Below are 13,694 nucleotides of genomic sequence, written 5' to 3'. Positions count from 1 at the left end.
TTTGTGATAACTTGGTGTTTTGCCTTTTTATAATCAACGTCACATGTCCCACTGCACCTCGAGGTTTGTATCCGACCCCATGCACCCCCAAACTGAACCCTCTTCCACCCCCAACACAGCACTGCTTGCTATATCAGAAATCTGTGAGTGGATACTACGATGATGAATCGTATGCGATTCTTTAACTAAGCCAAGCCCTATGGGGGTTAGAGGGAGTGGGACGCATTCCCAAATGACTCACACTTGCAAACACAAGCGGGAAAAAATGGAAACTCATGCATGCCACACAAATGGTGTTAACATTATGAAAATGATAGCACCATTTTGGATATAAGCCCACTTAGCCAATCAAAACATTCTCATAGAAGAAGGGAACACCCCTCCCCTTAGTCTCCTCCCCAGGACAAACTTGTGTACCACCCCCCCCACTCTCCAAAATAAAAAATAAGAACTCTGGGCTAGGGGCCTGCCATATCCTTAACGTAGTTTCCTTATTTGTTGTTTAATAATATTGAGCTAATGGTGTGGCTTAGATTTCTTACTTGGTTGAGACTGGTGGCGTTTTCACATGGATTTAATATAGCACAACTCCCAACAATTCCCAGATTTAAGCTGTAAAGATACATCAGTGGCAGTCCATGTAACCATTGCATAGAGCAAGATAGAATCTGAATGCGCCGAATGTATTGCAGTTGGCTAATACAGCAGGACCTTTTAAACGTATTAACCGAAGAAGCCCTCCCGCGTATTGTGCCCCACCCCAACCCCATGGAGCAATTGGTATAGGTCTAAACCTAATTTATACTCTAAATAAACCCCAAGAATGCACCATTTGAAGTCTAAAATTTCATTTTTTGTTGATGCCGAAAGATCCGCAGATCCAACTAAATAGCAGTCAGTTTCTACAACCCCAGGACCACACCCACCCTTTCTCAAGTCATGGATCCGCCTATAGCCTTGTTCCCAATCCCATAATGTTTTCTACTTTGCAAACAAAATAAGAAACTCTTAATCTGAACTCACATTGTATATAGGCCTATGGCACGTGTAAATTTAAGCCTCGTCTAGTATATGCAAATAGGCATAGGAACGAAGAGAGAGAGAGAGGGGGGGGGGGGGCGTGCAGTCCTGGATTCTTTAGCTGGGTCCTTTGCATAAGCAACAAGAGTGCCAGGCAATCATAATTTTGATCAACTTAACTTTGTTCCATATACCCCATCATTCATCGACTTTTTTTAAGCTCAAAATTTCGACATAGGTCTTTTTAAGTCACAGGGTATAACCCTATATTACATAGTACCATGCACCCAATCCTAAATTTAAAGGAAATGTGATATGTTGATGCTAACTTTAGTCAAACGTTGAGATAAAATAGTTGACATTTCCGAGAAAGAAGTTGAGATCTTGGGATAAAAATTGGAGATTTCGATATGAAATATAGTCGATATGAAATAATCCAGACAAATATACCAAAAAGCTTTTAAAATAGACATAAGTTTGACATAGACTAGTTAGCATTGTAAGTCAAAAATTTCGTCGAGTGGGATGAAGAAGTCGAAATTTCCACAATTAAAAAGTTGACATTGTGAGATCTTGGAATAAAACTTGGAAATTTCGATATGAAAACGTCGATATGGAATTTTCCAGAAAAATATCAAAAGATTCTCAAAATAGATAAAAGTTTGACATAGAATGAATAGTCAGCATTCTGAAAGGAACAATTGCCAAAATGTTTGCTTTCACTTGAAATGAACATAAGAAAGAGTCTAACAAGTCGAAATTTTGTGGTGAAATTGTTAAAAGTTTGAGATATAAGTAGCCTAGGTTTGATATAAAGGTTAAAATTTCGAAATAGCATTCAATTTTGTGAAGAACATTTTGTTTAAATTGATGCGCAAAAAAAGTAGAAAGAATCTTAGGAAAAACCGAAATTTGCAGATATGATAAACCATTTTGATCTAAAAAATTCAAATTATTGTGGGGAAGATCCTCGTACCAGCCCAATTGGTTTTCTTGTCGTCCATCCTCTTTCTGCATCTCTATGACAGCTTCCTACGACACTGGTATGTAAGATTCGGGCGGGATTAGGCTACTTTATATATATGATGATATGGTTGATTAATTTGTGAAAAGTGAAAATCATAGTTTCAGTTTGAATTGAGTTAACAAGTGCTTCAAGACACAATGCGCTGAATGTATAACTTGGTCGAAAGATTTGTGATGCGTCCAAGAAAAACCAGTAATCGATTGCGACGCCGCAGTATACTTTATCTTAGATAGTCTGTGAAACACAGAAGCCCTATTACTTTGTGAAGTTCCCCTTTGGCAGCCTTTTGTGACTCGGCTCTGCATGGTTGTATGTTGACGTAAATCGTCAGCTATCTCACCATTTTAGTCTGTAGACGCGAAATCTTTTTATACGATAATCCGCTACTAAATAAGGTGAACGAAATTGAAATAGAGGGCGCTGAATTTAATTGTGCAGCAGAGCCGTATATAAAGATACGGCTTTGTTGTGCAGCAATAAAAGCCACTTTTCCGTCGGAACTTGCTCCAAGTGACAGTTGGGTTGAGTAGAGTATGATGTCAAATGCAAAACTGTTTCCTTTGTTTCTAATTCCTGTATCTTCACTTATACCGAGTTTTCCCTCTTTGAAAGTCAATAATACCACAAAATTACTGTTTATATGACAAAAATCGTCCTAATTAGGTACATGCCAGAAAACCATATATGCAGAGAGAGATCGGAGAGATCGGAGAGAAAGACCGGACTCTGTAGGCATGTTGCATTCAACGTGTCTTCTAGACTTAAAGGTATGCTGCATCGGCCCTAATATGCTAGATATTCAAATATGGTCACCTTTGGGTCAAAATTCTTAAAATGTTTTATTACAACCTTCGAGGGAAGTTTCCTCACTGGGTCATGCAGTCACTCTTGTGTGTTCATTAGAAATGTCTGAGACCAATTTGGAGAGTAAAGATCTTCAGGAAAGTACTTTTTGAAAAATTCTTGCAATTATACCGTGCTATAATCTGAGGCCTATACAGAATACCTTTAAAGGGGTCTGTGCCTAGTCAAACAGTAGGAAGTAAAACAAAGAAACGTGATACCCGGTCGAACCCTTCTATTGTAACCCCGTTGAGGGCATGCCGTCCTGGGAGATGGGTCTAAGGGGAGGAGGTAGCCCCTCTCGTTTGAAATTTTTTATTTAGGTAAGGTGGCTTATAGGTGCTTAATGGTGCTATCTTTGGCAAAGCTTTGAACTGATTATATGTTTAGGAATTGCCATTGTTATTTCTCTCATAATCAGATCTCTTTTTCTCTTCTATTTTGGGCTGTGCCATGGCGCCCTCTGTAGGAGTGCTAAAAACTTCAATTCCTCACGACTGAAATCTTGGTTGAGACCGCCATGTCTTTTTCAACAAAATCGAAAACAGCTATATGCCCGGTATATCCATGTCTCCTCCAATCCATGCACCCTCCCTTCTCTTACATCTCCTTCGCGAATGTCTCCTTCATCTCCTGCCCTTGCCCTTGCCCTTAATTCCCCCTGAGCTTTCAAATCCCTTCTAATAAGAACTCTGTGGGGTCCAAGGGAGAAGCCCTAGGAAAATGCAACAATTATATTTATACAGTATCCGGCAGCCATGGGCGGCGATCATGGGGGGGGGGAGGACGGGGGGAATGTCCCCCCCCCAATATTTTAGGTGGGGGGATATAGTATCTAATATCCCCCCCCCCCAATATTTGGTGGCATAGTTTTTTTTTTAAGCATATGTTTTGTATTTTTTTATGATATCGCTAGTAATTTCAAAATAGAAAATGCTTAGATGCAACTTACAAGGCCTGGAAGTGCCATTTCCATCGATCTGGGAGGCATTTTCGGCCAAAATTTTCTTTTACGCTTCGCGCCAACTTATGGTGGCGCTACGCTTAGAAAGTCTGGGTACAACCTTTGCCCCTCCCGTGGCAAATTCCTCGCAAGGCGCCCAGTGACGTAGCCAGGATTTTGAAAGGGGGGGGAGCACTTTTTTGCGATTGATATGGATTTTCAAAGTTGTAAGCATGACTATCTGAGTGGAGCGCCACCATCAGTTGGCGCGGAGCGTACAAGAAAATTTTTTGGTTTTACAAACCCCCCAGATGGCCGGAAACAGCCCTTCCCGAGTGTACAAAAGAGTTAAAATAGTACGTAATTCATACTACATAATGGATTTAAAATTAGCAAGGTACATGTACAGAGTAGTCTTACTGTACATTTCAACTTCTGATACTTGTAGATACAAAGATAGACCAGAAATGTCTTTGATACAACTATAGCCAGTAATTGTCTTTGATGCAACTGTAGCTAGTAAATGTTTAAGTTAGCCTAATAAGAGAAGGCGAGAGCTATCCGACGATTGCCATCTGATGCAAATTTCTCAACTGTTTTCTCAACTGAAATATTATCTGCGTAAACGGGTTCTTAACTAGATGGTAAAAAACTGACAAGATCGGATCCTAGTCTTTTTCGGCGGGTAGAGTGTTGAATGAAACGGCACGCGATAGAAATGACGACAGCCTAGATGACAGAAGAATAGGTCACCTAATTTAGCCATAATCTCGCTACGTTCATTTCAATAGTTTTTCCTGTCTAGAATCATAAACTCGTCCAGCAAGCCTATGGATTTGAAATATGGGTGTTTTTAAAAAAAAAGATAACTTGGCCAAAAAAGTGTATAGGCCCGGAGCCCCGGACCTACAGTGCTACATACTGGCTACGCCCCTGATCATATGATATCATATTATCAGCAGATTTTGTTTCCTGTTGAATTCTTTTACATGTTCTTTTACATAATATATCAGAAAGACAAACATAGCGCTCTTTACAATTTTTCCAGTAGGATGATTCTTGTTTATTGTCCAATGTCTGGACTTCAATACATTTGACGAACTTACTGATAGACAATATAAAATATCAGATTTTGTAATATAGCCAGATATGCAGTGGCCTAAAAACAAATATCGTTAGCAGTGTAATAATTATTTATTATTATAACTTTCATCGTTGTCGGTGTGTTGTGCATACGGTTCGTGACATTCCATAGAGTGCGGTTAGGTAGATTTTATTACGCAGTGGCCAACTGTAGGCTTGTAACAGGCTATAGGCTATAGGCTAAATTAAGCTAATTGCATCTGCCAAACTAAGTAAGTAGTTGAATCAGTAGGCGTGAATGTAACTACGATTATAATCGAGTTAACGGAGCTGACGAGTATTCAAGATCAAAAGAGCACTGACAAAATACCATGCTCAAAAAAAAAAAATCGACACTGAAAGGGGGCCTGCTCCCCCCCCCCCCTGGCTACGTCCCTGAAGGCGCCTGTCTAACCGTGTCACAATTTGTTACTATATATGACCGAAAGTAGTTTTTCCTTTTTTTTTCTCGAAATGAATATCTAGACGGACCGCATCCGTAATGAAATTTGGTTTGCCTCTTGTGTATAAGTGTAAGTACGTACAATCATATATATGATCCACATCGATATGGGTTCACTGGGTTTCCATTTGGCCTTTTTCCTACAAGATTTCTAACCGCAGGTGCGTAGCCAAGGGAGGAGGATGGGCGAAGGGTGGAGACCGCCCCTCCCCCTCAAGCATATTTTTTTGGTATTTTCTATGATATCGAAGTTTTATAGTAGCCGTTATAAGAGGTTTTAATATTTGTACACCAATAATTTAACTGTGTCTGAATTTTCGAAAATTCCTTGACCAACATTCTTCATCATACTTCCCTCTACTCGTTCAATTTTGACCGGTCTGTTAGGGGTTGAGGTTTTTTTTCTATATTGGTTGTCCATAGATGAGATTTTGTGCAACATTATGGGTATGTTTTGAAGTGAATTTATTATTCAAATTCTGAACAAATAATGTGCTTAAAACCTTGAAAAGTGGGGCTGACGGATATTGTGGGGCGTTACGTAGAATTACCTACAAAAGCAATGATCCACAGGAGATGCAATGAGGTCGAACATGATGTGTGACTGGTGACAATCTTGAAAAAAGGTTATGAATGATAAAAAAAAAACTATTAGGAAAAACTTGGTTCTCAGGTAAAAGTGTACATCTGGTTGGTCATTTTCAAGCCCGAGAAGTGCCATTTCCGGTGATCTGGGGGGCTATCAAAACCAGACATTTTCTTGTACGCTGCGCGCCAACCAATGGTGGCGCTCCGCTTTGATAGTAATTCGCCTGCACCCAAGCAAATGTCCCCCTCCCCCCCCCAATATTTGACACAGACCGCCGCCCCTGCCGGCAGCGATAGTTCCATCGGGGTATAACATGTTGCCTAAGCCCGATCGATCATTTTTGGATACAAATTTATACTTTAGGGATAATGAACTAAGTTTACTCCATTTCTTTGGTTGATATTTACAGTAGGGATGACTCAGTAAATGGAATTTTGTGTAAGGTTTGCTAATAAATTGCAATAACTTGTTATTGTAAAAAGTAACACGGGACGACTATAATAGAGGAGCAACAGTTTTCATTATGTGAACCATGGCATAGTGGGCATTGGATATCCACCCCTCCCCCCCCCCCCCCTTATTTCCCATCCATTTCCCTTTCCTAAGTAATATTATCGCCACACACATTTAGAGTATTCATATGTAACACGGCAGTAAATCGTGAATTCCAGTAGAATTAACTTCCGGAAAGTGGAAAATTTCCGATGATGTCAATCTGTGTCTTGAGGAGTGAGGTTTCCTTTTGCCTTGCCTGACACTACTCAACTTGATGAAGGAAAACAATAATAATAATGGCAGAGACCTGATTAACTCAGGACCTGCTACAAACGTAACCACGATCGATTAGGTCAATTGGTTCATTTCATCAAGTCAGGGGGTGTTGTTGATCAGGGTATAATTAAAAACATTGGATGAGTTCTACATTGTATATTTGCGCAACTGCGCTCGCCAGGTCACAGTTGAGGTCATGCTCTAAGTTTGCAAGCAAGAGAACCCTTCCCCACCAGAATGCCGAAACCGTGACGAACAGCTCAAGAAATTATTTGTTTTCTGAACGCCGACACAAAATCCAGATGAAAGGACAGTCATGTTCAGCAAAAAGAGTCCTGGTGATTTAAAGAAGTCTAGCCAGAAAGTGCTTGAACACAAGAAAGATGTGGTTACTCGGTTGAAACATTTACGTATTTTGCTCGGTATGTAGCCAACGGGAATGTATGTATGTATACACTGTTATCACAGTGTAACGTTTATGCATGATGTTCCGTTGTTGTGAGTGAGCACTTAGTGAAAACGTTATATACCAGTTGAGCGAATTTTGTAAAAATCTAGATCAGCTCATCAGTATAGTGTGTAACTTGAATTGATTGTCGAACCGAAATAAACGCAATATACCACTGTTAGGTCCAGGCTATGGAGTAAATAAATTGAAGTAGTACGTAGTTGCTTAATTTTTACACCAAGATGATCAAGTTAACATAGCCAATAATAAGTTGATTTCATGAAGTCAAAACATTTTCTCTGTTAGTGTTACTGTGTTAACTCACCATGTTGGGTTACTCTACCCTAGGCCATGGCATAAGGCAAATATGAGCATTAAAATTGCATATGGAGGATTTTCATTGGATGTTTCAGAACCTCCTACCACCCAACTTAATTTACTAATAGGGTGTGACTTAAGTTGCCTGTAGCATGGCATTTACATTTAGCATCATCACCTGTGCAAAATTGTGAATTCTGATTCATGATATTAATCGGGCTCATGCAAATGCAACTTGGCATTAATACATCATATAGAATTATGTAGGCTACTCAGTGAACACCTATAGCTGGACAGTTTGCTAATATGGCAAGCAAACACTTGGAGAAAGTCTGCTTTGAGATTTAAGTAGCAAGTATAATTTAAGATGTCGGCATACACCACAAACAGTTTTCACTAGTCATACAGTTAATTAATGTGCAGCACTACTGTAATACGGAATATATGCCATTTTCATATACCGTACATATCCATGATCAGTAAAAATGTCATATCTGAAATGTGGAACTGTTTATAAAAGTAGTAAAACATCGTCGGTACTTCAGTGTATTGACTAGATAAAATGTTAAAAGTTGAATCCTTTTAGCTTCTTGTGAATACAGATACCCTGTTACCCTTTCTACATGTATGGGGTTTGTCTGAAAATTCTTGATTTGGTTTAAAGTCATTCATCACATTTGCATCAAATTACTGGTATGGCCTCATTATGCATTCAATCTCTGTGATAGAAATAAATCTTTTCTGTTACTATTTGTGTAGTAAATAATCAAACACTCATGACAAGGTCCTTTTTTGCCTAAATGTTGGCCCATTTGCAGAAATCGAGTGACTAAAGAAATTTAAATGAAAACATTCTGACTTGGTGTACAAAGCAATCCAAAACATTAATTGTATGCATGTTCAGGCAGTCTTATTGACCTTTCTGTTGATACTGTACAAGTTATGCCTACCGTGATAAACATAGTCCCCGTCACTATGCCAAGTAACATTACATAATGTCTGTCTCTCTCTCTCTGTCACTCAAGTAACATTTCCGTAGCAGAATGACCCGTTTGAAGGACGGATTAAACACAAACCCTGGAGTTAATTGTTTTTTGCTGGTAGTCCAGTCTGTGACTGTACTGAGTCCATCTAAAAGTGTTCACTGTGTAGCCTACATTGTTTTGTTGAAAGTTTTTAAATTTTTATTATGATCTTTTTTGTACATTCATCTAAGTTGTACCACCTGATGAATTGGTATGTGGGTTTCACAAGCAGAAATGTAGTGATCCCATCTGTAAATGTGGACTATTGTAGATCTGTGACTCACATTGTGTGACACATTAATTTTGTGAAGCATTAATTGACACATTAATTGACACATGTATATGTATGTATCTAAATGATCCACTTCTATTCCCCAAAATTAATAACCTTACATATGACAGAATGGAAATGGTTCCTTGTACAAGTCAGTTTGTTCATGAGTAAATCATGCAGTATTGTGGTCATCTGATCATAAGATTATGCAAACTTTAGATCATTTCAACCTGAATGGTAACCTGAATGTAAAGTAACATATTTCAAAACCCATGATAGCAAGCAATCAGTACAGAAGCACTAAACTCACAGTACTTATTGCTTACTTGAAACACTGGTCAATATATATATGTTTTTATAAATGGGAGTGGGGATGGGGGAACAGGGGAGAGGGGTGGCAGTTGGGGCTGGATGGAATGGAGTGAGCAGTTTATGGTGATCTTCTCGTTTGTTGAAAATATTCTGTATTTCAGGCAAATAACATTGAAGCATTGAAAAGTACAAGATTATGTTAGGTGCATTACAGAGATTGAGCAGGCCTTTTACAGCTCAGTCAGTGTTTGTGTATTGACCTAAGTTTACACCAACAAATATTCCATATTTGATGAAAATACTGAAAAGTTTTTTTCCTTTTCTTTTTTTCTCAAAAGAAAAGATGATAGCCTTACATTCTTGCTTTCTTCTATTGAATTGCATGTATAGTACTTCAACCTAAATGGCGCTTAAAAGATTTACCAATTTCAATAGCTCGTGCACATTGCCCCTTAGAGTGGCATATCATACTGTGTACACACTCAGTGTATAATGTATGTAATATTTACAAATCATCATGCACTAATTTAAATGGCAACCATTAGTGTGTAGAATCACCATGCAATAAATGGACTAATGTACAGTTAGGTATTTTCTAGTGGTAATTTATAGTTGGTTCTTAATATAAAATCATACATGTTACAACATGGCTGAATTTGACAGGTCTTGAACAATGGATACATAAATTTACAGTTCTTATAAACACTAGGGAGTTTTCTATGTACGCTCAGTCCATTCAGAGATGTAAAGAAAGTGGTACAAAAGTTCATGTGAGCAGCAGATATAGTGCAAAGTTCTGGTCATTATCAATATTTCAAGGGCTGAAAAATACTCTTCAGAATTACCATGGCAAATTTTAATGGATTTTCTCTGGTTGATTGACCAATGGACTACACAGCCTTAAGTTTTGGTTGCCTGAATCGCAATTTTCCGAAAATGTCATTTTGCAGCAAAATGAAAGTGATTAGTAAGCCACTATAGGATGTACACTAGGTGAGATATGTAGGTTGGGTAACCAAACACCAGCTTTGGGGGTGACAGCAATTTATCATTTTACTTATTTAGGGGTAGGATCTATTTAGTTTCAATGCAATTTGTATTGTTGTTATCAACTAGTTTTCATGCTGGACAAGCTCCACAGTAGATTTCTGTTGTCCCAACAGAAATTTGGTCGTCTCGGACTTCTGAACTACCATTTAAACTTTGCCCTGATAACAGAGTGTACCCTTCCAATAGTTCAAGCCTCTTAGAGAGAATCCATGGTTTTAATGCATTCAGTATATGATTCATTTTGAGATAATTTACTAACATAAACACTACTGTATATTCCCTGTAGTTACTTAACTCCAATGTTATCACCATGAAAAGAGATTTAGTTTATACCATGTAGAAATCAGTAACTGAAGACAAGCAAAATAAGTCTATATCACACAGTATGCCTCTTACACTATCAATCTACATAGTTACCCAGATTGATAATGAAAACCTCAGTGCACAAATTCACAGCTTAAATCCATTTGTTTCTTAGTGCATTTTCACACTGTCTCAACACCATGCACTCTATTTAGAATTCTTAGAAGTAAAACAACTTTATTTTGTTGGTTTAATTCCTTTTTTTCATCAGGACTAAAATAGCTATCTCCCTTCAACAGCTGTCAATCTGATTTCCCACTCTTCACATCAGTTTCAATTCTTGTTCTGAAGAATTTCTCACATTTGTTTCAGATAATTATCGAGCAATCCAACTGAGGTCGTACTTTGAGATCAACTTTTCGCAGATCTTCTTTGTGTTTTACGAAAACTTTTCTCTGGTTGAAACTGGACTGAGACAGAAAGTGACAAAGGCCCAGAGAGAAGACCTGGAGAATGTACTTTACGTTCTAGAGGTAGGCCTCTCATGCTTGTCACAAGTTACACTTGACGTCCTGTAAAATATTTCAATTTCTTTCCTTTGGAGGGGGAGGGGAAGTGGAGGCGAGGGTTGGGGGTTTGCTGGAGCAACCATTAAGACAGCAGTGCTGTGATAAACGCTAAGAATTTGACTGGTAATTTTGCTGCAAGCAGATCAGACCATCATAGCAAGTTTTATTGCAAAGATAAGACTTTTAAATTGGTTTTTAAATGATGACAAATGCATCTACCATCATCACCAGCAGAGTGTCGGACAGAACATCATTGTGACAAAATTAAGCCATATTTTCCTGAGACTCCTCATGTTGATGAGCAACATTTAATTGCATTGAGGAAGATTATTTTGATTGCAGGTTAGAAAGGCTTAGAAAGAGTATGTGGACAGCTATGCTAAAATTCTGCCAATCTTAAAGGTCCTCAGCAATTCCCAAATATTGAAAATTGCTAACAGTGTTTTAGATGTGTTTTCCAGGAAATTCTGACTGTCCAAATTATTCCCAGGCATTTCCTTGGCTTCAGTTAGACATTTAAATGTCTCAGTCATGTACAATGCATTGTGGGTGGCAGTAACATTTTTGTTGGTATCTGTGACCATTTATTTGACTTTCTATCATATTTGTGGGCAACTCTGGTACCTGAAGTAGGGGGGGGGAAGAAAAAAGAATGTGCCATATAGGCAAAACTGACCACTCTTTGTGTTGCATGTCCTGAAATAGTGGAAGGCTTATATCTGGTAAAGTCAGTAAGTGGGTGTACCCTCAAATAGCCATATCTTGAGTTGTTAGCACAATATTCAGGATAGGCTTTCCAAGAAGCATTAGGTATACTATGTAGTATTTAGAATCTCTGTCCTATACAGTAGGTGCCACATTACAACCAGAACATGTACATCTAGTTTTTTCTTTCTTGATCTGCAATGGAACTATGTACGGTCTTCATTTGCCTTTCAATGTTCTTATTTCTGCTATGTTGTTATTTGACATGTCCATTGAATCTCTCTTTGAGTTGATGACAGTATAGAGAAGAAGTAAAATTAGCATGTCCAAAGGTTATCATTGAACAACTGCCTCCAAGGTACTTCAATGACACACTCCCTTCACTGATCATACATAAATGATGGCCAGTGAAAACAGATAAGGTTTCCTTCTCGTTACCATCCGATCCCTATGAGGGTTCATAGATTATCGTAATTGGAGGAAGTTGCCATTTTTCGGCAATCGAGCGCTCCAATACTCAACAGCGTAGCTGAATAGATACATATACCGAGAAGTTGAACAATTATTGTAAACAGCTCTCTCTATACCATGCAAACCATGTGGACATAAAGTCTTAAATGAGAAAGAGCTTTCCTTTGATCAGTTTCAGGTCAATGGTTGTGTCCTTTGCATTTCCTTTCTATGTTTTTGAGTCGAGTGGTAACTCCTGCCCTGCATGGTATATATTCTTCCTAAATTCACATGCCATTTCCTGTTAACATTTAAATGTTATTGGTTATGTGCTACAGTACTGTACCTCAGTACTTGTCCATGGTTTCGATGTCTGTCTAAGTTGCGTAACTTGCAAAGGTTAATTGTCATTTGATTGATCCTAAACTGCACTTTAACATTTGGTTGAGAAAGCTAGATTACACAACTCATGATTACTCTTGAGTCGCAATTTTACATTTTTTTCCCCTTTTGTCAATTACATCAATCCCTGTCTAGACTAGTTAATGTCATAGTCATTGGGAGTGGTAATTTGAAACCCACTTTTGACTATCGCGTAGTGAATACAATTTATTCATTTACTATGCCATCTACAGCATCAACAAGTCACAGCTGACTTACCTCTTTACCATTTTGTTAAATTAAGAACAACATCAGGTACTATTGGAAATTTTGACATTACTTTCTCAGTTTGACATTGCAAATTTCTGCTGATAATTTTCACCAAAATGTTAGCTGTCATTGGCATCCAAGTACTACTGTAGTACTACAGGTGAATTGCTAATGTGGATTATTGGTCCAAGTCTCTACCCTCTTGGAATCTGCCCCACCCCACCCCCATCCCCTTTTCCCCAGTCAACATATATAGCTTCTATTTCTCAGTCATATTCTTGATGAGTTTTCCATGAACTTTATGGATATTCCAGGGAATAATTTAGTGTTCTAATTTTGTCTCTAGAGTGGTTTAGAACGCTCAGTCTCTTATGAAAATGTTATAGCTCCTGTGTAAAAGAACTGCTTCACATCTTTGGATTTGTGTTGCAATTTGACCATTTTGCTTAGCTAGATTTTGCAATGCGGTATTGCATAAACTATTTCCTGATAAATTGTAAAGCAGACATCAAATTTTGTCAAAGACAATTGTTCATACGTGTATATAACATACCGACTTGATTTGATTTTTCCTGTAGGATTTCTATCGATATATCCAACCCAGGAACTTGCCTTAATTAAATAGAGAAGTATCGACCTCAGTGGTTTGGATTATCTCTGATTACCCGCGCTTTTCAGCTAAATCTATTAATTTGTCAGAATTCTTGCCACAAGTTAACAAACATTATTAAAATGTGCACTTAATATTACACAGTGCTATTATACCTAAATAATGCCTTGCCTAAACTGCAGTTTAATTGTACGAAGTGTA

General features: G+C 38.2%; 1 protein-coding gene across 8 annotated transcripts in view; it reads left to right on the top strand.

Moving 5' to 3' along the window:
- Positions 1-6,942: 6,942 nt before the first annotated feature.
- Positions 6,943-13,694, top strand: part of LOC139970791 (ral GTPase-activating protein subunit alpha-1-like) — an 83,963-nt gene continuing 77,211 nt past the window's right edge. For 6 of the 8 annotated variants that reach the window (XM_071976791.1, XM_071976789.1, XM_071976794.1 and 3 more), the window contains exons 1-2: positions 6,943-7,200; positions 10,881-11,041. In XM_071976791.1, coding sequence (XP_071832892.1) covers positions 7,095-7,200; positions 10,881-11,041 — 267 coding nt within the window. In that variant the 5' untranslated portion in view covers positions 6,943-7,094. The remainder of the gene's footprint in view (positions 7,201-10,880; positions 11,042-13,694) is intronic. The other 2 variants (XM_071976795.1, XM_071976796.1) reach the window with 1 other exon arrangement.

The sequence above is a fragment of the Apostichopus japonicus genome, chromosome 8 (assembly GCF_037975245.1).
Source record: "Apostichopus japonicus isolate 1M-3 chromosome 8, ASM3797524v1, whole genome shotgun sequence".
Taxonomy (NCBI): domain Eukaryota; kingdom Metazoa; phylum Echinodermata; class Holothuroidea; order Aspidochirotida; family Stichopodidae; genus Apostichopus; species Apostichopus japonicus.
This window is presented reverse-complemented; position numbering and strand designations above follow the sequence as displayed.